The sequence below is a fragment of the Camarhynchus parvulus genome, chromosome 5 (genome assembly GCF_901933205.1).
Source record: "Camarhynchus parvulus chromosome 5, STF_HiC, whole genome shotgun sequence".
Taxonomy (NCBI): Eukaryota; Metazoa; Chordata; class Aves; order Passeriformes; family Thraupidae; genus Camarhynchus; species Camarhynchus parvulus.
In genome coordinates, this window is record NC_044575.1 from 60,022,580 (window position 1) to 60,050,152 (window position 27,573).

General features: G+C 54.6%; 2 protein-coding genes across 3 annotated transcripts; one reads left to right on the forward strand and one right to left on the reverse strand.

Moving 5' to 3' along the window:
* The first annotated feature begins 578 nt into the window (after positions 1–578).
* VCPKMT (valosin containing protein lysine methyltransferase) lies at positions 579–17,078 on the forward strand. Of its 2 annotated transcripts, none has more exons than XM_030949661.1 (6): positions 579–799; positions 930–1,040; positions 1,505–1,577; positions 2,498–2,617; positions 3,583–3,687; positions 17,026–17,078. In XM_030949661.1, the coding sequence occupies exons 1-6, from the start codon at positions 588–590 to the stop codon at positions 17,038–17,040; spliced, it is 636 nt and encodes a 211-aa protein (XP_030805521.1). In that variant the 5' UTR covers positions 579–587; the 3' UTR covers positions 17,041–17,078. The 2 variants fall into 2 exon arrangements, with proteins under 2 accessions (XP_030805521.1, XP_030805520.1); XM_030949660.1 differs by lacking the exon at positions 17,026–17,078 and adding an exon at positions 4,312–5,704.
* Positions 17,079–24,151: 7,073 nt separating this feature from the next.
* ARF6 (ADP ribosylation factor 6) lies at positions 24,152–27,334 on the reverse strand. Its single transcript, XM_030949789.1, has one exon. It carries the CDS (start codon positions 26,924–26,926, stop codon positions 26,399–26,401), a length of 528 nt encoding a protein of 175 aa, XP_030805649.1. The 5' UTR covers positions 26,927–27,334; the 3' UTR covers positions 24,152–26,398.
* Between the last annotated feature and the right edge of the window lie 239 nt (positions 27,335–27,573).

Below are 27,573 nucleotides of genomic sequence, written 5' to 3' on the forward strand. Positions count from 1 at the left end.
TCGTAGGTTTGTTAAGACCTTTTTGTAGGCTAAATCCTTTTCTGTAGGTTTATTAAAACCTTTTTCATAGGCTTATGAAGACCTTCATAGGTTTATTAACCTTTTTGTAGGTTTACTAAGACCTTTTTGTACATTTATTAAGACCTTTTTTAAGTTTGTTTTAAAGCATTTTTGTATGTTATTAGGACCTTTTTTGTAGACTTACTAAGACTTTTGTAGGTTTATTAAAACTTTTTGGTAAGTTTATTAAGACCTTTTTTGTAGGTTTGTAAGACCTTTTTTAAGTTGCGCGAGGGCGGTTTGTAACAAAACCTTCAGGAAGGCTCAGGCTGGAGCGGCTCGGGAGGGATGAGGGAGAGGCTCCTGAGGGCTCCGCGCTCCCTCAGGGCCGCGGCTCCCGGAATCATTGAATCCATTCCGGCTGGACACGGCTGCCGAAATCCTGGAATCATTCCGCCTGGAACAGCCTCCATTCCCGTGGCTCACAGCCTCTCCCGCCGCCCAGAGCGGGCGGGCAGCGCCGTCCCCTCACGGCCCGCCCGCCATTTCCTGCCGGGGCGGGGCCGCGCCGCCTCAGAGCCGCGGCCATGGCGGGCTTCGTGAGGGAGCTGGAGCGGCGGGCCGGGCCGGCGCTGCGGCTGGAGCAGCGGGCGGCCGGCGGCGTGGGCTGTGTGGTGTGGGACGCCGCGCTGGTGCTCGCCAAGTTCCTGGAGACCGGCGCCTGCCCCCTCGCCCGCCGCCACGTCCTGGAGCTGGGCGCGGGCACCGGCGCCGTGGGCATCATGGCAGCCACGCTGGGGTGAGCGGATTCCCTGGCCGGCGCTGTCTGCTCCCTCAGACCCTTTGGATTCCTTTAAACCCTGTTTTCTGTGCTGTGCGGAGTGTCCCCTGCCATCGCGTTACTCCCTAACCACCTGTGTGTGTTACAGGGCGAACGTGACGGTCACAGACCTGGAGGAGCTGCAGGAGCTGTTGCTGGTCAATATTGAGAATAACAAGCACCTGGTCACAGGGTCCGTCCGAGCCAAGGTACTGAAATGGTTTGTATGAGCCTTTATTTAATGTCTCTGTTCAGCTTTAACGAGGATTCTGGGTTCAGATTGAAAAAGAGTTGGTTTAGATGGGATATAGGGAATTGGGAATTCCTGGCTGGGAGGATGGGATGGTCCTGGCACGAGTGCCCAGAGAAGCTGTGGCTGCCCCTGGAGGTGTCCAAGGCCAGGCTGGACAGGGCTTGGAGCAGCCTGGGATAGTGGAAGGTGTCCCTGCCATGGCAAGGAGAGGAATGGGATGGGATTTAAGTTCCCTTCCCACCCAAACCAGTTTGGGATTCTGTGATTCTGCACTGCCTTCATTAAATTGCTAAATAACTTCAAATACGGCTGTGAGAGGGAAACTTAATGTGAGAACACAGTAGTTAACGTTGTGCTCAATCCTTTAGTATGTATTATTACTAAAATTTCTTTTAACTTCTTGTTGGTATATTCTTGTTTGTTCTTTTTAGGGGTGAAGATGTAACAGAATTTCAGCCTCCCCCCGATTATATACTCATGGCTGATTGCATTTACTATGAGGAGGTAAATGAGGACTTTGCTAAACCTCTACAGAAAGGTTTCTTGGGAAGGGGGTGGGATCAGTGTGTTTAGTATGAGAAGTGTTCAGATAAATATTGTGCTCATGTCATGGTCCCTGTGGTTTATAGGAATAGGTAGAACAAAACTGGAAAAGGCATTTTTAATAGATGTAAAAGGCCATTTGACATAGAACCAGAGACTATATTTATATTAAAAATGCCAATTTGAATGTTTGTTCCCCCCCTCATTTTTTTTATTTTTGACATTGGGAATGGTGAAGCAAAACGTGAACTGTTGAAATCATTGGTAAATGAAATTTAAAAGTGCTAAGTCTGCTGTTTGGGTTCTCCTCACGCTTTCCTTGGGAAGGCAAAAGGATAAATCCTGCCACAGCTGAGTGGTTGTTGCAGTCTGCCTCGTGTCCTCAGCTGGAGCTTGTAGGATGTGCACAGAGAGCTGAGGGAAGCTGCAGGGAAAGGGAAATACCCTGACAAACCCCGTGTCCCAGTGCCCTTCCATTGAGTCCCTGCCTGTTGGTCCCATTTCCCTCCACTGTGGTCTGGATCTGAGCCATCCTGCAGGAATAATTGAGAAAACTCTCACTTTTGAAGCACACTGAGGAGTACTCATTGTTGTGTGCCTCAAGGAAGTGCCCACTCAGCACTGTGGGCTGTTTCTGGCTTGGATTCCAGTTCAGTTTTCTTGGTCAGTCTGGGAAATTCTTCTCCTGTGAGTCCCCTTTTCTCCTCTCCTTCCCAGCTTTTTCCCATATTCTTCTTGTCCCAGTTAAAGCACTAAAAATAACCAGCAGAAAAGTGAAACTGGGAGGTTCTCTCTCAGGTGAAGACTTTAGCTAGAGGGTATTGCAGCCAGTGAAATGAACTTGAAATCCACGTGGGAAATGTTTAACGTTTTCTGGGCAGTCCTTGGAGCCCTTGCTGAAGACCCTGAAGGACCTGACAGGCCCTGACACTTGTGTCCTGTGCTGCTATGAACAGAGAACTATGGGGAAGAACCCTGAAATTGAGAGGAAGTACTTTGAAGTAAGTGAGTTTTAAGCATATTTTCTTTTAGGCTGCTCCATTGAAAGCACAGGGAAAATACAAAGTTTTGCTCAGGAACTCAAAACTCCTCCTGAGTGATAGAGGTACTTCTGAAAAAATTCCTTCTCTCTAATGAGGGCCCATTAACAAGTGTTTTAATTGAATATTCCAGCTGTATCTTGTGTGCAGGTGAGGAAAAGCAGCACAGGGAACTCCTGTGGGGGGATGATGGTCAGTGCAGATTTAACTCTGCACCTGTGGTGACTGCTGAGAAGCAGCTCTTGTGCAGGATTATATATAATAACTGTAATACTGCAAAAAAGAAAATGAAAAGGGTGAGAATTCCAGGGGATTGGTGTTAATCACTGCAGCCGTTTGGTAATTAGTGCCTCACACTCTGGTGGGGCCCTGGCAGTGAGGAGGGCCATGCTCAGCTCTGCTGAGGTGCTGCTCTCACAATAAACTCACCAGGTGTTGGTGTTTCTGGCTGATTTCTCTGGTTTTTTGTGATTTATTTCCTTCCTTGCCAGGTTCAGGCCAGGCAATCTGAGCACAGCCCAGAGCTGATGCTGGGGGATTTTAGACTGGATTTTTTCTCTGCTCTCCCTTTCTGTTCAGGGGGTTGGCAGACAGGCAGGTGCTGTGGTTTGGCTTAGCATTTTAGGGATTGAAATAAAATCATGGATTCACAGAATCATTTAGGCTGGAAAAGTCCTCTGAGATCATCAAGTTCAACCATACCCCAAGTACTGCCAAGGCCACCACTAAGCCATGTCCCCAAGTGCCACATCCACCCATCTCTTAAATCCCTGCAGGAGTGTTTTACCACAAGCTTAAATCGATTTTTCTGGAGTATTGCAGGTGTCTGTAGCTTTAAGTTACTGCTGGAGCAGTTTAAATGAGGGTGAAGTGCTGCATGGTGGGCAATGTCTGGAATGGTTGTGGAACTGTTCTTTGTGGAACAGCTGCTCCAGAGGGACTTTGAGCTGGAGAAGATTCCCCTGGATAGGCACGACGAGGAGTATCGGAGCGAGGACATCCACATCGTGAGCATCCACAGGAAGCACATGGTAGGTGCACAGGATCCAGGATGCTTTGGCTTGTTGGGAAAGGACCTTAAAGCTCATTTCACTCCCCCTCTGCTATGGGCAGGGACACCTTGCACTGGAATGGTTCATGGCACCATTGGCAATTGCTGCCAAGAATTCCCAGAGCTGCTGTTTCCTTGGCACAGCGTGAGCACTCCAAGGGTGAAGCTCCAAACTGACTGTGAGATTTGGGACCCTGTGGAACCACAGCCCTGCTGTACACAGGAGCTGCTTTGTTCCCAAACCTGGTGCTCCAGGTGCCAGCCCTCCTCTTCAGCACTACCTTTGAACTTCACATGTCTCCTGCTTCCATGCACTGGTGGGGTGGGATCTCCAAACTGGAGTTTAGAGGCACCAAAGTAATAAAAATAAAATGCCTGGTGCTGCTTTTGGCACTGTGGGCTCTGCTGTGCCACCCTCTCCCCAAAACCAGGCTCTAGATGTGATACCCAGCAGCTGCCAGGATTGCTTGGATCGTTTTGGGGTTAACTGATGAAGCGTGAAGAAAATATTTTGCATATTGTGCTGATACAATGTGCAGGCTCAGCTCTTGAACAAAACCAGGCCACTTACAAATCTGTCATCTTTGTGAAAATCTCTTGACAGAATCCCCCATCGTGAGATCTTTGAGCACAGGATGTGTCCCCTGGCAGAGCTTTGGAGCAGCGGGGATGGGATAACAGCACAGAGGGACTGTCTGCATCTGCAGTGTGCTTGTGACTCATCTGCGCCGAGCAGCTTCTGGCTGCCGAGGTGTCTGACAGCGCCTTCCGGCCGGACAGCTGCGGGCTGCCCGTGTCTGCGGCCCGGGGAGGCGGGGAATGGGGCCGGAGCGGCCCGGGCAGCGCGGGGGCTGTGCCGGTGCCTCTGTTGAGCGCTTCTGGGGAGCGGCGCTGCCGAGCGCTCACCGAGCCCCTCCGAGGGCACCGCGGGGGCTGTGCCGGTGCCTGTGCTGGGCGCTGCTACGGGGGCTGTGCCGGTGCCTGTGCTGGGCCCTGCTACGGGGGCTGTGCCGGTGCCTGTGCTGGGCCCTGCTACGGGGGCTGTGCCGGTGCCTGTGCTGGGCCCTGCTACGGGGGCTGTGCCGGTGCCTGTGCTGGGCGCTGCTGAGCGCTCACTGAGCCACTCCGACGGCACCGCGCTGGAACCGCCCAGAGGGGAAAATGGGAGCGGTCAATAAAACTTTGGCACGGGAGTTGGGTTTCAGATGTGGGTTGTTCATTCATCCTGTGCTTCCTGTGTCAGTCCCTCCTGGGAGGGTCATAGCAGGAGCTGGGGCTGTCCTGGTGGTGGTTCCTGCACAGATAAAACACCTGTGCAAAATCATTCTACCTTCTGTTTTCACCTGTGCTTTTCTGGTGCAAGGATCTGCAGAGTTCAAGTTTGACACCTTCAGGTTATTCTGGTTAGCAGGTTCCTTGTGGCTGTCGGTGTTTCTGCCTCTTGGAGCTCAGTGGTGGCTTAGAGGAGGAATTTTGCAGGAATTCTCACTTTTCTGTGGTGGAAGCAGCTGTGGAAGTTGGGTCTGTGACAGAGGCACGAGTTTCTGTGGCTGAGTTTTCTTTAAGAAACTGGTTTTGTTTGCAGGCTCCCAGGAGTTTCCTGCACCTGCCCTGAGTTCAGGCTCCCTTTATCTCCAGTGAGAGAATTCCTTGCAAACTTCCCACATCCTAAACCACTGTCCTGGCTTGCCGAGCGATGATTAGCGAACACGAGAACTTAATTTGTCAAACCACACGTGTTATTTGTTACCTTGTTATGAAAAGAGCTCTTAATTACCCAGTGGCCTGCAGGAAGGGATTTACTGGAATGTTTACACCAACGTGGCTTCCCAAGTGGAAGCTCTTATTGCAGAAAAATGAGGAGAAGATGCCCAAATCCCAGCAGTGGTGGGGATGATGTCCCAAAGCACAAAGGGATGATGTCACACTGGGACACTGGCACCCTGCTTGGTGCTGGGGGTGGTGCAGAGGGGAGCAGCCTTTCCCAAGGGTTTGGAGCTGATGGAATAACTGTATTTTATCTGCAGGATGTGTGGTATCAGCACTTCCTTTTGCACAGGGCTCGGATCTCTTCAGAAGAAGAAAAAGGGAAGAAGTTGTGCATTTTCTTCCCTGCTGGCTGCTGCTCTGCTGTACCCTCAGCTTTGGGCCTGTGTCACTCAGGTTGTGACTGTCCCTGAGTGACAGGGACCTCGTGGGAGGGGGCTGGGTGGTGTCACCCCCTGCGTCACCTCCTGTCACCGGCTGCACCCAGCAAGGGGGATGTAAAACCCAGCTGCTGCTGCTGCTGCTCTGCAGCTGTGAGAGGAAACTGCCGCTAACCAGGGCAGCAGGGCGGGGCCCTGTCCCCAGAGCCACCACGTGAAACTGCTGCTTTTTGGGGAGAAAAAAGGGCTCTGGGAAAGGGGATGAGATCCTGCTGGGGCTCAGCTCCACCGTGGCTGAGAGGCTGCCTGCTCTGAGCTAGGAAAGGGTGTGGAGCTCTCATGGAAAATGGGATGTGAGGGAGGTGGTGATCCTGCCTCTTGCCAACCTCTCTGTTCTCTCACCTGTCCTGTTTGTCCCAGTTGGACTTGTCCTGATTCCTTGGAGAGTTTTGGTGCCACTTCCATGGAACTCAGGGGCTCTGTGGAGAAGTCTGGCTGTGACAGAGTCAGGCTCTGCCCAGCCTCTGGGGCACAGCAGGTGCTCAGGACAATTCCTGTCCCTGGCACTCCCTCCTGCCGTGGCAGCCCAAATCTGTCCCAGCTCTCTATGTAAGAGAGCTCATCCTTGGGCTCTGCCCCCAGGCTGGCTGTGGTGGGAACCAGCAGCACCAAACCCACCCCATCCCCGCTGGGTTCCCACCCTGTGCCTCACCTTGCTGAGATTTGTCCTCACAAGAGAGAGCCTGAAACCTCCCTGTGCTGCTGCTGCTGAGGGAGCTGCTTTAGTGTCACAGGCAGAGACATTTGGGACTTTGAGGCGTTTGCCTGAAGTCATGCTGAAATTGTGGATAATTTCCTGGCACGGCTCCAACACCAGCCCCAGCCGTGGGAAACTGTGTGGGCTGTGGTGTGGAGGTCACGCAGGATTTTCCTGGGAGAGCTCCTGTGCTGGCTCAGCCCCCAGCCCTGGAGGGTGCTCTGCCCTGCCCCGTCCCTCTGGTGCCAGCAGTGGCAGTGCCACCGTCCCGTGGTGCCTCTGGGGCTCTGCTGGGCTGCTCACTGCTGGCTGGGGCAGCCAGGGGAGCTGTTCCAGCTCCACTTGGATCGAGGGCACACGGTCCAGGAGGGAGCACGGTGTGTGATGCCAGCTCAGCATCGGCCACATCGCTCACTGATGGCTTCTTGTCATGGTGTCAGGCACAAACTGCAGGACCCTCAATGCTCCTTGGGTATTTTTCCCTTTTCTAGGACAAGCAGGAGATGCAGGATAGCTGCCAGGAGCAGTGCTAGCGTCCAGCTCTGGCCATCCATGAGTGATTCCTGGTGCTGCTGCAGAGCCCCTGGGACTGTGTGAGGCCAGGACTGCTCCCAGTCCTCCCTCAGGGCTGCTGGCTTTGCTTGGGAAAGTGTTCTCCCCAGCTGTGTAATCGTTTTCCATGGCCTGTAGTCCTGGACAAATGGATTCTCCTCTTAGAAAATGCCACTCCTTGCCTGCAGCATTAAGGAAAAGGGTTTTTATTCCAGTGGCTCTGCTCCCCCCAGCTGCAGTGGGCTCCCAGTCCGTTAAACGGTGCCTTGGGTGGATTGTGTGGCTGCTGCTGCTGTTGTGCCACTTCCTGAGCCCCAGCCAAGGAGCAAACAGCACAGTGACAACGGCAGGGTGACAGTCACTCAGCAGCTCAGTGACAGGAGGTCACATCTGGGGGCTCTCCCGTCCCTGCTGCACCTGCCCCACACCTCATGGGGCCCTGGGAGGTGGGCAGTGCGTGGAGGGCCTGGAGCAGGGGGAATGGCTTCCCACTGCCAGAGGCCAGGGTTAGTCTGGATATTGGGGAGAAATTTTTGGCTGTGAGGGTGGGCAGGCCCCGGTGGCACAGGGTGCCCAGAGCAGCTGTGGCTGCCCCTGGATCCCTGGAGGTGTCCAAGGCCAGGTTGGACAGGGCTTGGATCAACCTGGGATGGTGGAAGTTGTCCCTGCCCATGGAAGGGAGAGGAACAAGATGAGCTTTGAGGTCCCTTCCACCCCAAACCATTCAGGAATGTCATGATTTCAAACCCCAGGTGTTCTGGCAGCCCAGCCTGGGGGGTGGGGACACTCCTTGGTGACAGTGGTGGTGTGCATGTGGCTCCTTGCCCAGCACTGCCCCACGAGTGCCTCTAGGGTGTGTGGGATGCCAGGAGAGGGATCCCAGCCTTCCCCTCCTGCAATGGTGTCAGTTTGATCTGCTTGCTGGTGCAGTGTCCTGTCATCCAGGGGTGGGGAAGCCATGGGACCACAGTCTTGTGATCTCCTTTCACATCCTGAAACAACAAAAAAGAAAGTTTCTTTTCTGAGGCCATGCAAACCGTGAGGTTTGTGCAGCACAGGGGCCCTGGAGCTCCTGTTCCTGCGCCCATGAGCAGCCAGAGCTGTGGTTTCCAGCCCCCAGGGAGTGACCAGGACCTCCAGGGTGATGGTGGCCCATGTTTGTGTCCAAGTTTAGTGTCTTCTTCTGAGGATCAGCTTCTCCCAGCCACCATCCCGTGTGAAGTGGAACAAAGATGACAAGGAGCAGAGAAAGCAGTGGCTGGAATTCTGTCAAACTGTTTTGACCTGTGGAGATATTTTTGGCAGAAGTTTCCCAAATTCCCCTGTGGGATGGTTGTCTGGGTCCAGCCCAGGTTTGCCATGGGAGGTTTCTCCCATCCCTGAGAGCTTTGGGACCTCGTGCCCTTGCAGCACCTCCATCTTCAGCCCTGTAATTATCCTGTGCCAGTTATTCCTGCCTCACCATTCCCCTGAGGAACGTGGGAGCAGCCGAGGGCTTATGGGGTGACTGGGATCAGGAGGTGAAACAGGGCTCCTGCTTTGGTGTGCCTGTTTCTTAATCCTCTTGTGCTCCTGGGTTTGCTTTCTTGGGGGTTTGTAAAACAAGGAAATCTCTAAAACAGGAAAGGCTGTGGAAGTGAGAAGGCAGGAGGGAAGTGGGGGTGCCTGGGGAAGCAGCCGGGCTGGGCTGTGGTCCCTGGGACCCTGCCAGCGCCAGGGGAAGTGCAGGACAGCCCCGTGTCCCTGTGTCCCCGTGTCCAGCAGGGCGGGCAGGACGCGTGGCAGAGCCCTCTCCGTGCACGCTGCCATGAGTTCACCCATTTCCTTCCTCTCCCTGTGACCAGGAGGAAAAAAGCCGCAAAAAGCCACGTTTTTCTCTCTGGAGGAGGGTTTGCTCAGAGTGATGCAGCGCTGGCGGCCTCGAGGCCCCATCCCGGCACGTCCCCATCCCGGCATGTCCCTGTCCCTGCGTGTCCCCGGCCGTGCTGAGCCCGCGCTTCCCATTGTGCCCGAATCCTCTGACTCATCCGTCTCTGCTCCGCTCCGGTGCCATCCCTGGCGCGTGGCAGCCACCGGCTCACGGCCTTTCTGTCCCCCTGGGGGCAGCGATCGCTGTTTCTGTCCCCTTGGGGTGCAGCTCACGGTGTTTCTGTCGCCCTGGGGGTGCAGCTCACGGCGTTTCTGTCCCCCTGGGGGCAGCTCACAGTGTTTCTGTCCCCCTGGGGGCAGCTCACGGTGTTTCTGTCCCCCTGGGGTGCAACTCACGGTGTTTCTGTCCCCTTGGGGTGCAGCTCACAGTGTTTCTGTCCCCTGGGGAAGCTCATCGGCAGCTCACGTCGGGGCAGCCATCGGCCGCTTCTCCTCCCGCTCTGCCCGTCCCGCCTCCAGCTCTGCCCCAGCGCAATTCTGGCCCGACACCCTCCGAGCAGGGCTCTCCTCCGGTTTGGATCCCTGCATCCAAACCCCCCGCTTTGGATCCCTGCATCTAAACCCCCCCGCTTTGGATCCCTGCATCCAAACCCCCCCGGTTTGGATCCCTGCATCCAAACCCCCCCGCTTTGGATCCCTGCATCCCCCGAGGGCACACCGTGCTGCTGTGCCCGTGCCGGGGCTGGATGTCTCCCTGGCTGCTCCCTGCCTCTCCACACACATCCGTGCCCTCGTGCCAGCACCGGCTGCCGTGCCCAGAGTGCAGCCCGGAGCCATTCCCAGTGCAGGAATGGGAATCTGCTCGGAAGCTGTGGATGAAGTTGGTGACAGTTTCTGTGGGTTTTGCTGATGCCTGGTGGGCTCCGAGGGCTGGCAGGGCTGTGTGGAGCAATGTTGTTCACCCTTCCGTGTGGATTCCCAAGCTCTAGCCACCCTTGCTATGTTCAGGATCCCATAGGATGCCTTAAATAATAACAAAAACCCCAGAAATAACCTGGAACAGCTGCCCTCAGGCTGCTGCTTCACCCTGCTGAGCATGTTCAGGTGCTAAATCCAGCATGGCTGGTTTTGGGGCAGGGCATCACATTTTTGGGCAGTGCACCATTTTTGGGTGAATACATCAATTTTGGGATGCTCATTTTAGGGAGAGCAGCGTGGACTTGGATGTTGCTTCCCACAGCATTTTCTGGCACCTGCAGGACCCTGAGACTCCTGAGAGCTCTGGCAGGAGAGGAAGTGAAGTGGGGTGGGACAGGTGGGCTCTGTGAATCCCACAGGAGCTGGAAAGCTCCCACTGGAGCCAGGAGGTCCCCAGGGAAGCTGAGAAGATCCCACCACCCACACCATGGCTGAGTCACTCCTGCAATTGTGCTTTGCACCCACCACCCCGTGTCCTCCGTCCCATCCAGGTGCCCAATTCCCTTTGGGTTTGAGTGCAAGGAAGGAGTTAAGGAGCTACAGGCTTGTGTGGATTTGGGCCAGATATTTAAAGATCCAGGGCTGGCAAGGGAAAGGGAGGTGTGATACTCTCCAAACGCTGCCTGCAAACACCTCAGAGGCTCCCCTGCACTCCCGACGGCGGCTGCTGGGGGAGAGGCACAAAATGCCTTGCTGCTATTTTTAGCTCTTCCACGGTGTCATTAGAATAATCTGGGATTGGAGAATGCTGCTGTGCAAAATTACCTGCAAGGTAGAACTCGAAATGTGAAGGTTTGGGATGCTGCAGGTTGAGGTGGTGGGGATGGAGAGGACACACATGGCAGTGGTCCAGTGGGGGCTGCCCAGGGAGCCCCGGTGGTGACAGGGACAATCCGTGCTGCTGTGACACAGCAATTAATAGACACGTCCTTAATTACATCCCAGGAGAGGGGGTTTAAATAGAGACAAGGCACCTGCCAGGGTGGGTTATCCAGGCCAATGGGACGTGCTCAGCCCTGGGCCAGTGCTGGGGACACCTTTGCAGCCTTGTCAGTGGTGGCACCAGGCTCCTCACCCTGTCCACGACAGTGTCCCCTCAGGGCAGCCCTTGCAAATGCTGTCTGGAGCCCGATGTGTTGGGAATAAAATACACCAGGAAGGGCTGAGCTAAATGGAGGAGCTCAGCAAGGCCCTGTCAGGGAATGTCCTGCTGAGCCAGGACCAAACCAGCAGAAACTACACCCAGAAGTGGCTCCCTCTGACCTGGAGCTCGTGCAGGAGTCACAGCCCTGGGCACTGGCCCAGCTCACAGCCACTCTCAACCCCCCTCGGGTCACCTGCCCTCCTCCTCCTCCTCCTCCTTTGCCCCTTGGACAACTTGGCAAAGTCCAAAGCTAAACATTAGCTCAGGTGTGGGAGCAGCTGCCAGTGGTCAGTGTGCTGCCCTCAGCCTCCCCTGGCTGCTTGGACCTCGTCCCCTGTGACTCAGCCTCCACGTGTTTCTCCACCTCATATGAGGCACAGCCAGGTCCTTGTGCAGCCCCTGGGGCCAGCCAGCATTTATTCACCTTCTACCCAACCTGTGCCTGGAAAAGCAGCATCTCCCTGGCACATCCTCCATGCCCCCACCAAAACCCTTCCTCATTGTTCTGTTGCCTTGCCGTCCTCCTTTCTATCCCAGGAGCTTCACCATCCCAAAATTATCTGATTTCATATCCCAATTGCAGCTGGAGTTCAGCCTGGCAAAAGCTGCAAATCCAAAGTGCTGGGTTTTTCTTTGGTTTTTCTTTTTCTTCACTCTGGTTCTGGTAGGGTTTTGCTGGGACCATCCTGAATTTGTGCTACCTCCATGCTGAGTCTTTTTTTCTTCTTAGCTAACAAGATCATGGGAAAATGACTTGGGACCCTTGGGAGTGTGGCCAGGTTGGAGAACATCCTTCCAATCCCCAGCCATCCTCCTTGTCAGGTCGGAGGTGGACCAGAGCATCTTCCTCTGCAACCAGACATGAAACAGAGCTCAGAGGCTCATGGCAAACCCTGAACAAGTGGAAATTAAGTCCTGGAGGCTGAGTGGGACCACGGAGCTGTTTGGAGTGGGGTCTTGGAAGCTGGTACCACAACCAAGCCAACTGGGAAAAAAGAATCACCCCCAGCAGAGCGATGGCCATGACCCCCAGGCCACCTCCCCTCCTCACTCCTTGGCCAGACACAGCTCCCTGCTCTCAGGTCTGTTTTTTGGGAATAAACCCCACTCAAGGCAGGGATGGCTCCTCCACCCCACCCACCCACCCGTGCCGTGGCTTCCTTTGAGCGCCAGCAGAGCGCGGTCCTTGCGCGGTTAATGGGATTTGGCCGCTGCGACAGAAGGGCCTGGAGGGGATTAGGGCGAAGGGGAGGAATTACAGGCGGGGCCGGGAGCCGCCTTCGGGGTCTTTTGTCCCCGAGGATTATTGGCAGCGGCTGAGGACAGGGTTGGATGTTCAGGAATTGCAGTCGGTGTGATGGTGGTTGCTGTGGTGGCTTTGTCACAGCGCCGTGGGTGGCCCCGGCGAGGGTGTGGGGGACAAGGGGTTGACCCCCTCCATGGACAATCCTGCAGCTCTCCTCAGGCTGGAAATGAAGGATGCTCCAGGTGCCTTTGTGGGAAGGAGGCTGCTCTGTCTTCATCCAAACCCAGGGCTTGCCCAATGCACTGGACACAAACACCTAAAAAGTGTTAAACTAGCAGAAAAAAAAAAAAAAAAGCTTGATGGTGGTACCAGCACTTGGGATTTTTGGCAATTCCCAGCTTGGGGAGGATGCTGGATCTGTTCCAGGTCATCTGGGAGCTGATAAACAGCCAGATCATGGTTTATCCAACCAAACCCAAAATTCAGAAGCCAGTGTGGGTAAGAAAGCAATGTAGGACAGTAGCTGGAAGTCACCAAGTCACCTCCCTGCTCAGAGGCCAGGTATCCCCTGGATGAGGCAGATTTATGTTGAGGCAGTGTGGGAATTCCAGAGGCAAATCCTGGGGGCAAATCTCGAGGACTTGGTGAGGCAGCAGGAGCCTGTTCAGTCCGTGTCACCCTTTATCTCGTCAGGGCACTGCCATCCCCTCCCTCCTCCCATATTTATTCTGGGAGACTGGAGAGAGCACGGCTCGTCCTGTCAGGCACACTGCAGGACCCGAATCCATCGGGGAGGGCCGGGAGCTGCTCGGGGCAGCCGGAGCCGTGCAGGGCGAGTTGGAGCAGCCCGGGAACAGGAAATACCTGCTGCACCTCATGGCAGGGAGTACGGGCGTGCCCAGGGGGCGTGGGTGCCACGGACTGAGAGACTCTGCTCCCAGACCCTGCTCCCAGACTGGTCCCAGACTCAGGGCTTCAGCCATAAAAACGGGAGGATGAGTGACCAAGGGGTCAGGAGAAGTGCCCTTTGTACCATCACAGCCCCACCAGCCTGCCTGAGGAAAGCCAGAAGTCTCCTTTTCCACCCAAATCTCCTTTTCCAGCCCAATTCCCAGGTCACAACCAATATCAACAGGTCTGGCAAAGCCAGGAATGTGATTTCACTCAGGGAGAACCGGGTGATTCCATGGGGGTGGGTGGCAGCACGACGGGCTCTGGGCTCTGCTGTGGGCTCTGTGGTCAGCCCGACAATCTTTGGATGTTTCCTGCAGGAGGGCAGGGAGGTTTCACACTGCCCAAGGCGGTGCTCAGCGTCCACCGTGCAGGAGTTAATTGGGTTTTCTTTATGTTAATTGTGAGGGGAAGTGAAGAATGCCCTTAATTAATTGGAGGGCGAATCAGCCGTGCAGAACGGGCCGGATTTACCAACCCATGCACAAAAATCCCGGCTCTCCCCCTTGCCATAGCAACGGGAAAACACGGGGGATTCTGCTCATTCAGCCAAAAATCCAGCTGGGACACCCTCCTGTGTTACCCTCACTGGTGAACAGGCCCTTCCCAGGGAAAATTAAGACTCCAAATAATATTTTTTGGGGATTAAAAGACTCCTGGAGAGGTCTGGGTGCATGGAATGGTTGGATTTGCCTTGTGCTGAGGGGCCTTGGTGGGATTTGATGGGACCTGTCTTGACTGGAGGCATCTTGTAAGATCCAGTGCTGAGCCCTGGGAAGGTTGGTTGTTCCAGGAGGGATGTGCTTCACTCCAGGTTCTCCCACCCCTCCTCCCAGCGTGACCTAAATCCATCTGCACAGGAAGAGGGGTGGGACTAACATGTTCCCCTCTGCATAAATAATAATAAAACAATCTGCCCTAAAAAAATAACACAATTCACTCTTGTGAATCAAACTTTGGGAGCAGGGAAAGGCTTTGGAGAGACCCCAGAGCTCGCCTCCGCAGCCGCTCCCAGTGGGAAATTCGATGTTTTCTCCACTTCCATTCCAAGCCTGAAACATCCTTGCCGAGACAGCTGGTTCCACAGGTCCAAAAAAAAACCCCGTGTGAGTATGAAAATCATATTGAAAAGAGCTGAAATTTAATTAGGTCACATCCTTGTGATCTGGTGATGCAAATCAGCGCCTGGCACACCGAGGCTCTGCCTGGAAAATGTGACAGTGGTTAATGAGGAAAGCACGCCGGTGGGATTTCCCTCCCAGGCTGAGCAGCTGGGGAAAACATCAGGAAAACTTTGCATCCCCCTGGATTGCTGTCAGCTGAACCCCTCCTGTGGGGCTGCTCCTGGCCTGGAGCAAAGCAGGGGCTCCCAGGCGGGGCTGCGGCGCGGGCGATGCTCACGGGCATCGGGATGAAGTCAGTCCCTGGATTGGCATTGCCATTCCCACTGGAGCTTGCCCAGGGAGGCCAACGGGCACTGCCAGCCCCAGCTGTGGGATGTGGGTCAGTACTGACCCTCTGATTCATCCACACCCACTGGGGGTGCCATGGATTGATGAGCGGGTGATGAAGTTCGTGCTCCAGTTTGTGGTGCTGAGATTGACCCCCCAGCATCTCCATGCTGGGGCTGGTCCCACCTTCCTTTTGGGGATAAAATCCAATGTTTTTATACACGCTGTCCAGGACATGTCCTGGGTGTAAATCCATGGGGAGAGCTCCCCACAGGACCCTTGGGGGATTTCTCATGATCCCCATATCTCTTGTTGCCTCTGGGATCAAGCAACTCTCCACTTCCAGCTTTGGCTCTGGAAAATGAAAGGAAAACCTTCTCCCAAGCCCAGCAGCAGCTTTTCCACCACATTCCCGTGATCCAGCCTCCTGCAACCCCACTTGAGATGTCTCAGATATTTTACACACACTTCTAACTCTCAGTTTGGGAGGAGACAGCCAGGCCACAGCTCCATTGCTTGGCAACAGATTTCCTTCCCAAAATCCCACCCCAAACCTAAGTGTTATATATAATTCAGTGGGAAGGCCCGCAGGCAACGCCCTGAGAACGCTGCTGGGGCAGCCTGAGCTGTGAGAGCTCTGTGGAGGGGATATTTTGGGAAGAGGGAAGTTGGTGCCGGGAAGACACGGCTGGGAGATGGGGAGGTGTCCCCAAGGGTTCACACTCATGTAAAGAAAGGGCAGAAATGCCCAAATCCAGTTCCTGAGTCTCCCACAAACCAAGAGAGGATGATGTGTCTGCCCAAAAAATAACATGGCAGCACTTGGAGCCACATCAGAGCCTTCTTTTCCTTGCCATGAGCCCACAGCAGCCCAGAGAAGCTGTGGCTGCCCCTGGATCCCTGGAAGGGTCCAAGACCACTTTGCACAGGGTTTAGAGCAACCTGGGATGGTGGAAGGTGTCCCTGCCCAAGGCAGGGAGTTGGAACTGATAAGCTTTAAAGTCCCTTCTAAACCAAACCATTCTGGGATTCTGTAATGTGTGGTGTCATCGGGTTTATCTGATCCATAAAATCTGGGATTCATTCAACACAAACAGAGATAAATCTTTCCATTTATTTATACTTATATAAATACATATGAATCTTTGCAATTGGAGCCAGTAGCAGTCTTTGGGGTTTTTACCCCTTTCCCTGAGCTCACCCCCAGCACAGAAATAGATTCAGATCCAATTTAAATCCACATTTAAAGGCATTTCCATCCAGCTCCGGGCCTGAGCACGGCCCCACGCATGGACTGCAGCCAAGCTGAGCGTGTTGGATGTTGGCTGTGCTGCAGAAACATCATCCCATTCTTCTTTCCAAGAGCTCCAAGCTGACAAAGCAGCTGGCTGGAAAGATGCTCAGGGAGCTCCAGCCCTGGATCACCCAGCCCTGGCAGCTGGGAAGAGCTGCTGGTCCTCCTGCTCCAGTTGGCCTTTTCCAGCTTTATTTTGAGGGAGCAGCACAGATCCCACCAAAGCTCAAGGAGAGGTTTGGGAGCTGCTGGAGGATGCCAAATCCCCAGCCTGCTGCTTCTCCTGGGTAATGGATCCTGCAAACCAACCAGCCCAGACAAGGCCTTTGCCAGCACAAGCAATGCCAGCACAGCTGGAGTCTGGATTTCCTTGTGTATTTGGGAAGCAGCTTCTTATCTTGCATTAATTGCTTTGTTAATTACCCTCATCCCCCTCACAGCGTCTCTAGGGGAGTGCCGATGATGCGCTCGTTGGCCACGCCGGATCACCGGGGTTTTTTTCCCAAACCCGTTTATTTATTAGCTGGAATTACCTCCCAAACTAACAGGATTGAATATTTTTGTTCCACTTGGCCAAGACTTTATAGACCGTGGAGAGGCAGAAATCGCTGCCACACACCCACAACGCGGGCAGAGGCACCGAGGTTGGGGACGGGGCAGCCGGATCGAGGTCCCAATCCCAAAGGGACCTGGGCAAGCAGCAGTTTGGGCATCGTTTTTCCCCCGTGCTGCACCCAAAATCCCGGCTGCTGGCACTGAGCTGACTCCAGCCTCGCTGTGTGTGCACGAACATTCCTTGGCCATGCGATCAGACCGGAAAAGATTGCCTTGAGCCCGGGAACCGCAGCGGGAAGAGCTGTGCAGTCAGCGGGGCGGGAGCGCTGCAGCCTCCAGAAAAGCTGCAGTCAACACTTTTTTTTTTTTTTTAGGAGACGTGGTGCTAAAAGAGGAACCGCTGCGGGACGCGCGGATGGAAAGGCTGAGATGGGTGTGGGGAGGGGGAAGTGCTGTTATTTTGGCAAAATCCCTTTTTCTTCACGCAGATCTCCTCACGGGAGGACTTGGTGCAGCACCAGCCCTGTCCGTGAGGCCGAGCCCCTGCCGGGGTCCCGCTCCCGGAGTGGGTCAGGGACCGCTGCCACCGGCACGGCCGAGTCACAAGGGCCCGAGAGCAGCTCCCCCCGCCCAGCCGGCTCGCAGGCCCAAAGCACATTCCAGGTGGGAACCACGGCCCGATCCAGGCACCGTCCCCACGCTCCTACCACGTGTCTGGAGGGCAGCGGAGTCCCAACCCTCACAGGGAGTCTTGCTCCAGTCCCTCAAGCCTTGTGTTCCAGATCCCGCTCTGCTCCCACCAAACAGCCCCTCAGTTGCCCTTGGGGAGCTCAGCATCCCCAAAACAGCTCCAGCCCCCAACCATCAGGAATTTTGGCAACACCAGCGTGGCCGAGTGATGGTGTCACAGCTCCAAGCACGGGGTGTTCAGGCAGGAACGAGCTCTGTGCTTTGCCGAGCAGCCCCGGAGCGAGCTGGGATGCTCGGGAACTACAGCAGGAGCGGGGCTGAGCGGGCTGGGATGCTCGGGAACTACAGCAGGAGCGGGGCTGAGCGAGCTGGGATGCTCAGCATGTGCGGCAGGAACGGGCTGGGATGCTCAGGAGCTGTGCAGGAACAGGCTGGGATGCTCGGGAGCTGTGCAGGAACAGGCTGGGATGCTCGGGAGCTGTGCAGGAACGGGCTGGGATGCTCAGCAGCTGTGCGGCAGGAACGGGCTGGGATGCTCGGGAGCTGTGCAGGAACGGGCTGGGATGCTCGGGAGCTGTGCAGGAACAGGCTGGGATGCTCAGGAGCTGTGCAGGAGCGGGCTGGGATGCTCGGGAGCTGTGCAGGAGCGGGCTGGGATGCTCGGGAGCTGTGCAGGAGCAGAGCTGAGCCCCCGGTTCCCCCGGGATGGACCGGCCTTCCCTGCTCGAACAGCCCAACTGCGGGCGAGGAGCGCGTCAGTCACTCACCGGTGCCGCACCGGGATTTGCATAATTCCAATTATGTTTCCAAAACGGGGAACAGGCTCTGACAACAACTCTGCAGTGCCTCGAACAATCAGAGAAGACGGAAAATCGTTGTCTCGGACCCGATGGCCCCTCAAGCGCCTTCCGCTGGCACCGAGTCAGCGGCGGGATTGCGGCGTGGGAAAGGATGCGGCAATCCGGGCTTTGCCATCGAAACCAATGGATGTAAACGTGCTTGAGGAAGAACGAGCCTCCCCCCGGCACTGCTCTGCCTCTCTGTCCTCTTGTCCCTTCATCCTCCACCCCCTGCCTCCCCCAGGGCCATCCCAGCTACCACAGCTTCTGCCTTTCCCAGTCTTCCCCTCTACCTGGAGGCAAAAGAAAAGCAGGAATGACGGAGCCGGCAGTGAGTGCCGTTGGTGTGTGGAGCCATCGCTGCCCACGAGGATATTTAATCTCCGTGAGTCACCTCTCCCTCCCTATCTGCCGTCTGCAAGTGCTCCGGCCTGAACTGCAGCTTTGGGAACGGGCTGCCCGGAGCTGCGGCTGTCCCCGAGCCTTCCCCGCTGCCGCCGCGCACAATTTGGGCAACCTGGGAATGCCGGGGAGCTGGCAGATGTTAAACGAGTCCACAGATCCCATGCCTTCAATAGCACCTGGTGTCCCGAGGCGGGTGCTGGGAGGTGGGACAGAGCCCAGGAGGAAGCTGCGGGTGCCCCGAGCCGCCTGTGCAGACTGCGGAACCGGCGGCAAAACACTCCGGCTCTGGCGTTTAATTGCCCGCGGTTAATTGGCAATCCAAGGGAGGAGGAAACTGCGAGGAGAGACGTCAATTCATAAACCCTCAAGTGTTGGGAAGCTCCAGATTTTCCGAAGGCCCGAAAGCAGCCCGGCTGCTGAATAATGCATCAGGCTGCCGAGAAATTGGCAAACACCGGAACCAGTTAATCCACAGATCCCCCTCGGATGCCAGCACTCCTCCAGTGACAACGTGATTAACCAGTTTCACTGCTGGGAGCGTTTCCGGGAGCGGGAGAGCCTGGAGAAGGCAAGGAAGGAGCTGTGGAGCCCCTTCTCCCCATAGCAGAGCGGGGCTGGGGACACTGGAATGGTGAGGGGTGAAAAAGTGAGTGTGGCATTAGAGCAGGAGGTTCCAGGCTTTGACCTGGAGGCCTTGGGTCAGGGAAACCCACAGGTAACTCCAAACAAGGTGAAAAAGCTGCAGTTCATCCTGGTGGGGAGATGCATCCCCTGTCAAAAATCATCAAAATGGCCATGATGAAATGAAAAGCTGGGAAATTCTGGTGCTGTGGTTAAAAGTGTAACCTCACATCCAGGGGAAAACGCAGAGCAGGATTTGTCAGTGAGGCATCAGCCGAACAGGCAGGGCAGGAGCAGATCCTGAGATTGCAGGCAGTGTTCCTTAAAGGAGAACAGACCTCTGCCCTACTCCCTGCAACATTCCCAGCCCTCCCTAAAGAGGCCAGAGCACTGCAGCCAGCGTGGCCAGGAGCAGATCCAAACAGAGCTGCAGGAGCAACCCAGGAGCATCACCAGAGCCCAGCCTGGATGGTGACCCTGGCTCTCAAATGCCACACACCCAGAATGTTTGGAGGCAAGGGCTGGAGGATTTTGGATTCATTAACAGGTCCAAGGCTGTAAGATGAGCCAGAGATCCAGGGACAGCACATTGGCAACCATTCAGCTCCTTCCCCAGCACAGCACCAGGGGCCAGTGGCTTCCACAGCAGCCCTTGCTGAGCTTGGCTCTTCTTCCAGCCAGCAGATGCCAGGGGAGATCATCCCAAACCTTCGTGTCAGGCAGCAGGAGCCACCCAGCACAGCAGCAGTGTCTGTCCTGCTGCTGGCCCTCACCTCCCTACCCAGATGCTTCTATTTTCAGAGTCATCACAGCCCAAAAAACTCATTCTATTGAAAATATGAGTAGCTCCAGTATATCCAGGATGGAATTTGAACACTTCACAGACATTCTTCGGAGGGAGAGGTAAAGCCAGCTCCCTGCTGGCCTGCCAAAGCTCCCTCTTGGCGGTGTGAGGCAGGTGCTGGGGTTGGTTCCAGCCAGGGCAGCAGCCTGAAAGCCACAAAAACGTGATAGGAAAAGCTTCCTGGAGAGCTGGGTCAGTTCCAGCCTAATCCAGCCCCTGTGGGGAAAGGCATCCTGGCAGATGTTGAGCTAATGGGATAACTGTGGGCACATCCCACTGCAGTGCTGTGTGCTGCTGGGAATGCCCAGCCTCGGGGTCCTGCTGCTCCACAGGAGCCCCTTCCTTCCTAGGGGAAAATGCACAGAGCTCCTCAGGGCAAAAACAACAAATATCAGCAGCACAGGGACTTTGCAATCCCACGTTCCACTCCCAAAGTGCCAAGTCTCCCTTGGAGCAGGCACATGGTGCTGCCCAGTTAGGAGCTGTCAGCACCAGGCATGGAACTCTCAGCCTTCATGGAATGAGCTCCTTCCCCAGGAGCAGCTTTGCAGGAATGGCAGAGGCATTTTGGGGCTGGATTGGCACTGGGTGCTTCCCTCTGCTCCTCTCTGTCCCCTGCAGTGATGATCCAGGCAGGTGTCTTCCATGGGATGGGAATTGCTGGAGCTCAGCCACAAAAAAAGCAACGTGGTCTTCTCAAAAATCCAGGATAATCCTGGGAAATCGCTTCCCTTGCTTCTGAGGTCTCCCAGCCAGCCCACTCTGTGTCCTGCTCTCCTGTAACTACAGAGGCTGCTTGAGATTTTCCCCTTTTCCCCCAAAATGTGAAATAAAAGTGCATTCTCACAGGACAGCTCAAGAACCATTGGATTCTTGCAGAATCATTGATTCTCGCAGTGTTTGCTGCAGCTTTCCTCAGGTTTTCATGCCTTGCATTGCTGGGAGAGAAAACCTCTCCTCCTGCTCCATCAGAAAGTTCACATGAAGCCAGTGCCTGGTCCATGCATGGAAAATCAAACAAGGAATCCATTCTAGGCACAACAGGGGGATCATTTTAGGAGTTCACAACATTGTAAAAATCACAGAATGGTTCAAGCAGGGACCTTAAAACTCATCCAGTGCCACTCCTGCCATGGCAGGGACACCTTCCACTGTCCCAGGCTGCTCCAAGCCCCATCCAACCCGACCTTGGACACTTCCAGGGATCCAGGGGCAGCCACAGCTGCTCTGGGCACCCGGTGCCAGGGCCTGCCCACCCTCACAGCCAGGAATTCAGGCTCTTTTCTACACCTTGGCTCCCTCCTCTTCTCTGTTTAACCACCAAGGGAGTTTTCACCCATTGAAAAGCAGCTGGAGCACCAGGATCCTGTACAGATCCAGGAGCTGTTGGTGGCACCCCTGGGGTTTGCTCTCACCTGAAAACTCCTAGGGAAAACAAAGTGCTCTAAGTGCTACCAATTTCCAAGCATCACCAATTTCCATCTCACAGGACACCCATTAAATCCTGCTGAAGCATTTTTCCTAACTAAAGCTGTCTTGGAAGATGCAACTAAAAAAAAACAGGAACAGAGGAGTGAAGCGCAGCCTCTGGAAGGGAAAACTTGAGGCAGAGCAGGGCCCAGAGCCTGTTAAACCACTGTGAGACTCAGCAGCGAGTCACATCTTGACTTTTTTCCCCCTCCTTTCTTAAGGGGCCAGAGATACCTGTTCTTAAGCAAGAGCAGAGCCACTTCCTGGAGAAGCCCCAGCACAGCCCATTTCCCGCCTGTACAAACCACCCTGCGCAGAGCTGCGGGGCTCTGACTCAGCCTGCACCTTCCAGAGCTGACACAGGGTGCACATTTGTGCTCTTGGGGTGCTCCCACTTCGGAAAGGGAGAGGGATTGTGGGGCTCAGCTGGGCATGAAGCCCTGAGAGCCTTTGCTCAGCCGTAATTCTGAAACACGAGCGTGTGCAGGACCTCAGAGAGGAACTGAGCAGTCAGCAGGGCTGACACTCACTCACCAAGAGCCCCTGGGAGCTGATGCTTCCCCACGAGACCAGGGGAAAGTTTTTATTTGAACTTCCAGAAAGCACCAAAGCTGAGGGGATTTCAGGTTGCCCACAGTGAGCTGTCAGGTTGGACAGATATTAGAAGCAAATCCAAGATAAAAGCACAGCCGTGTGTTAGAGGGAAGTCTGAGTCACAGAGCTCACACTGAGGCTGCTTCCACATCCACAGCAAGTTCTCTGCTCCTGGCAGTCCCTTTTGTCCCATTCCCAAAGCCCAGTGAGAAGGGACATCACCTCAGCTCCCCAGGCTCTCCCAGCCCTTGCGCCAGCTGCTCTGACACCATTTTTAAAGCGAGACATATTCTTTTGGGAGGACTTGCATTAACAGGGATCATTTCCAATCAGGAACGGTGGGCAGAGTTTCTCCAAGGCCCGTCCATGAGGACAGGGCCCTGCTGGGGCTGAGTCACAGCGCGCTCCGGGCTCACCGCGCTCCGATGGGGCGCGATAAGCGCCGGCATTTTGAAATGTGACTCACGGCAGCAGCCAGAGAGACACCGGTTCCCCTGCTTGTCTCCCAGCTCCGAGGAGTTTAATTAACTCCGAGTAACTTCATTTACACAGCCACACCCTGCTCTGACAGCCAGGCAGAGCCTGAACACCCTGGAAGGGGAAGGCTCCTGCACCCACCTGGCTGGATGATCATGGAATCACGGAATGGTTTGGGTGGGAAGGGACCTCAAAGCTCAGCTCGTTCCACAGGCAGGGATGCTGCTCACTAGAGCAGGTAATGGTGCTCCTGAGCTTTCCCAAAGCTTTGCAGCAAGGAGGCAGTTCCAGGGCTGACACCTGGCCTGGCACCTGCAGCTGTGGGAGCAGCCTCGGAGCAGAGCCCTGGCTGTGACCCCCTGCCTGTCCCAGGGGATGGCAGCTGTCACAGGATCCACATCCCGCTGCTCCCCAGCCCCCCCGCAGCCCCAGCACCTGCCCAAGTCCTTTTATCAGCTCACTCGAGTCCTACTGAGGCACCAGCGAGTCCCAACATCACATCTGTCACTCACAAGCACCCCTAGCCACTCATCAGCCCCTTTGTCCATCCCTGTGTGTTCCACACCGGCCTCGTGCTGCCCTTTCCTGGGAATTTCCTGCCTGGAACACGGCAGGGACAGCCCCTCCCTGCCCTCACCTTCCCCAGATAGGTGGGGCTGGCACCGAGGCTGGAGAACCCTGACAATAAAGTTCGCTCAAGTGGGAATATTAAAGCAGCATCCTCCTTTTCCACTTTCTCATCTAATTCTCAAAGGAATTACAGCCAGGCTTCCAATCTGGGAGATCCAGAACAGAGCCCTCTTTATGCCAGACTCCAGCACCAGATTGCCCCTTTCTGCTTCTCTCATAATTCAATACAAGTAACATACCAGGAGAGCTCCGCTGTATAATTGCTTTATTTTCTGCTTATTAGTTCTTTACCAACACTACAGCCATATTGAGAACACAAAATTCCTGGGAACTTCAGTCAGGGAGATCACAGGCCACAAACTCAGTCACTTGGTCGGACACGACTGAACGCCATTCAAAACTTACTCCATAAATTCACACGAACACAAATCGATGCACTTGGAATTCCAGACTGGTTTGTTTGGTACAGAATTCCCACTTTATCCTACTGACAGCCACCTGACAGCCACTCCCTCGTGCTGAGGTCCAGCTACAGCCTGAAAGGACGTGTTGGAAGTGAAACCTGTGGGGTTTTGTTCGGTGGCCACGGCCATTTATTTCTGACGGCTCTGCCACACGTTCCAGTAACTTTTTCTCCCCCATCTCTTCCTCCCCACTCCCCCCCACCCAAAAAAAATTTTTTTTTAAAATCCAGAAGCAAAAGCAATTTCCTTTCACCTACAAAACAGAATTACAAAGTTACTTCTAAGGGGATACAAAATTGCAAAATCAACTTAATGCAAAGGCTGCCCCAGCGCTTGGAAACACAGGAAACCAACTCAGACAAAAAATGAAGGTATTGAAGTTTTCATGTTGACTGAGAATAGGTTTAAGAAAGTTCAAGAACCATTAATAGAGCTTCAAGTTTTCCAGTTTAGGCATTTACTTTGTGCTTGGCTATTTTATTGATGCTCCAGAAGAAAACAGTAACCATATTGTTGTAATTTGAAGTTTTTATACCACCACACTGTTCATTAAGTTACAGCAACAGGAAAAGAAAAATAAAAGCTAGAAAATAGAGCAATGATATTCCAATGGCAAAAAGCCTTGGATTAAAATAAACTAAACTCACTTCCTCTTCTTTAGGGCTGAGATGGAAGAGTTATTTCTACATTAAGCTTCTGCAGACTCTCTACAATTCACAAAGTCCATCAATGCTCTATCTTCTAGCACCAAGAACCCATCCAGTCCCATTTGCAACCCACATCCAGAAAAGTCGGGTTTTTTTTGGAACCATACTCTAAAAGGACTTTGAAGTGCTCCAAAGCATTGGATTTCAGAAGTGAATTCAGGATTTTTAGCTTCCCATACATCTTTGGTAAGAGCTCCATGTACAAGGTACTCAGCATGCAGAGTCACCACTGCAGCAATGTAGTGTAATGCCCCCAGTTCCATGTAAAACTTATATTCTTGAAAAGAGAACACAATTAAGGAAAAAATGGAAAATAAAAGCCATTTTCTTCTGGTTTTGTAGCATACATTCCTAGAATTCCCCAACAGAGTTTTAACTCCTTGAGGAAATCTGAAGTTAATCCTTAAGGCTGAATAAGAACCAGCTGCTTTAACAGTTTGTGCACCCAGCGTTAATTAATACTTGATTGAGTTTTTATGCAAATACTCGCTCTGGGTGGGGTTTTTGATTGGCCAGTCCCAGCTACAGGCTGTGACATGGCTAACGAGCTGCTTTGCCCTTTAAGAACTAATTATGGAAGTTTACATTCAGCGTCGATTCTCTCTCTCTCTCCCCTCCCCTCTCTCACGAGCGGTTCCTCAATGGGCCTCAGACATCCAACACAGTTCCCTTTGCTACGGGACACGGGAGGAGGCTCCAGCCGGGCTTGGAAAACCAAAGCAAGCAGGGATTTCCTCAAAATGGCCATTCCTGATGTCAGAAACCCCGGGCTCGAGCAGAGCTCGGCTCGGAACTCACCCCTCCGCAAGGCTCCAGCATGGAAAAAGAACAATAATAACAACAACAACAACAATTTCCTTCTGGCTGCTGGAAAGAAACAGGAATCCTTTCAAGGTTTAGGTGTCTCCAGCTGCCTTGAGATGGAAGCGAGAGGCAAGTCAGAGCTGGACTTTTGCCAAAACATCTGATTTAAAGTCAAACTCATTGCAACATTTTATTGATGCATCTGCTGGAAAGAGCCTGGGCCCGAGGACCGACACCAAGGAGTAAAAAACTGCAACTAAACCTCATTAAAGACAAAAAACCTGCCCCATGCCTGCCCTGGAACTACAGCATCGCTCATGCCTGGTTTGCTATGTGGTGTGGGGAGCTGGTTTTGCATCCCTCCTCATGCATGATGTATGGGTCAGAACTTCCCAGCTGACATTCCAAAGCAGTTCTTACATCTCCCAGCGCCCGACACGCACTTTGAACACGTTACAGTGGAATTCCCACTCCCTGCCACTGCAGGCAAGAATTCCCCTCGTTAGCCTGAGCCGTGGAGCCAGACTGAGTCACTGTTTAGTTACAGATTAACAGAACCTTTAAAAAAAAAAAAAGTCCTTAATATAAAAAGACAGACTGCAGTTTGATTTTAAGCAACAATTTTCAGTTTACTAGATGAAGTCGACCTAGCAACATATCCTGCAAGAATGCAAAAAAGTAGCAATCTACAGCAAAGTGAGAGAAGAGAGAGAAAAAAAATATATATAATCAAAAAAGTAGACCCAGAAAGCATACACTGAAAATGGACCCCCTCCCCCAACATCCCCCAAAATAATCAAACCAGCAAAGGGCTAACGAGAGGAAAAAAGGGAAAAAAAATCCAAAAAAAAAAGTTACTTAGCAAGTCTATAATGTGTCCTTCCCCTGTTTGCTGGAAGTCTGCCATAGCATCTAGTGCCTGTGTTCGTGTCACATTCGGAGGTTAGAGCATCCTAACGCCAAGCAGGAGGAGTTAGAACAGGAATCCAGCCAAGGGTGCAGGAGGAAAGGGTGGCAACTGGAGAAAGGTGATCATAATCCTATGGATGCGGTTTTGTTTTTACTTTTCAGTAGAGAATCATTCTTCTGGAAAGCCACGTGGGTTATTTTAAATTTTTTTTTGTTTCTTTTTTATTTGTTTGTTTAATTTTTTTTTTGTTTTGTTTCTTTAATTCTTTGTAGACTAAATAGTTCCTCTCCCATTAGGATTTATAATTGGACGTTAACCACGTCAGCCCTTCGTAGAGTCCATCCCCCGTCGTGGCACAGGAGGGCTGCACATACCAATTCCTATCCCTGATCCGGGTCAGGCCCAGTTTCTCCTGGATCTCGTGGGGTTTCATGGCGTCGGGCAGGTCCTGCTTGTTGGCGAAGATGAGGATGATGGCGTCCCGCATCTCCCGGTCGTTGATGATGCGGTGCAGCTCCTGCCGCGCCTCGTCGATGCGGTCGCGGTCGGCGCAGTCCACCACGAAGATGAGCCCCTGCGTGCCCGTGTAGTAGTGCCGCCACAGGGGCCGGATCTTGTCCTGGCCGCCCACGTCCCACACGTTGAACTTGACGTTCTTGTAGGTGACGGTCTCCACGTTGAAGCCCACGGTGGGGATGGTGGTCACCGACTGGCCCAGCTTCAGCTTGTACAGGATCGTGGTCTTGCCGGCCGCGTCCAGCCCCAGCATCAGGATCCGCATCTCCTTGTTCCCGAAGATCTTGGACAGCACCTTGCCCATCTCGGCGGCATCCAAGGGAGGGCGAGAGGGCGAGCGCCGGCCCGGCGGGGAAGGGCGGGCGGGGCTCAGCGCGGGCCGCGCATGGGGCGGCGGGGAGGCGGCTCCGCTGCTCCGCCGGGCCCGCGGCGGCGGCTCCGCCCGCTCCTGCCTCGGCTCCCGCCGCGGCGCCTCAGCTCATGGGTGCCGGCGCGGCGGCGGCGGGAGGGTCCTGAGGGCCGGGGAGCGCCGGGAGTGGCCGCGATGGCCCGGGAGCGTCCCGGCCGTACCTGAGGGCCCCGCGCGCCGCTCCCTCCGCCCGCGCCGCCGGAAAGGGGCCGCGCGCGCCCGCGCCCGCTTCCGCCCCGCCGCCACCCCGCGCATGCGCCCGCGCGGCCTCCGCCACGCCCCGCCGCGGCCCCGCCCCCTTCCGCCCGCGCCTTCCCGCCCGCCCTGCGCGCCTGCGCGGCCGCCGCCGTCCCGCCCCCCGAGGGCTCCGCGGGGGGCGGGGCCTCGCCGCTGATTGGACGGGGCGGGGCGGCGCGCGGAGGGGGCGGGGCCGCGGTGGGGAGAGGCGCCACGCGATCGCGCGTCAGCGCGGGGCGCGCGCGGGGCGCGTCTTAAAGGGGCAGGACCGGGGGGGGACGGGCTGGGACCGCGCCCGGGACCGA

Excerpts from the sequence above, each read along its gene's own strand:
- VCPKMT (XM_030949661.1), top strand. The coding sequence starts at position 588 with ATGGCGGGCTTCGTGAGGGAGCTGGAGCGGCGGGCCGGGCCGGCGCTG. Across the intron at positions 1,041-1,504 it reads CGAGCCAAGGTACTGAAATG|GGGTGAAGATGTAACAGAAT; the intron begins GTTTGTATGAGC and ends TGTTCTTTTTAG. Across the intron at positions 1,578-2,497 it reads ATTGCATTTACTATGAGGAG|TCCTTGGAGCCCTTGCTGAA; the intron begins GTAAATGAGGAC and ends TTTTCTGGGCAG.
- ARF6 (XM_030949789.1), bottom strand. The coding sequence starts at position 26,926 with ATGGGCAAGGTGCTGTCCAAGATCTTCGGGAACAAGGAGATGCGGATC.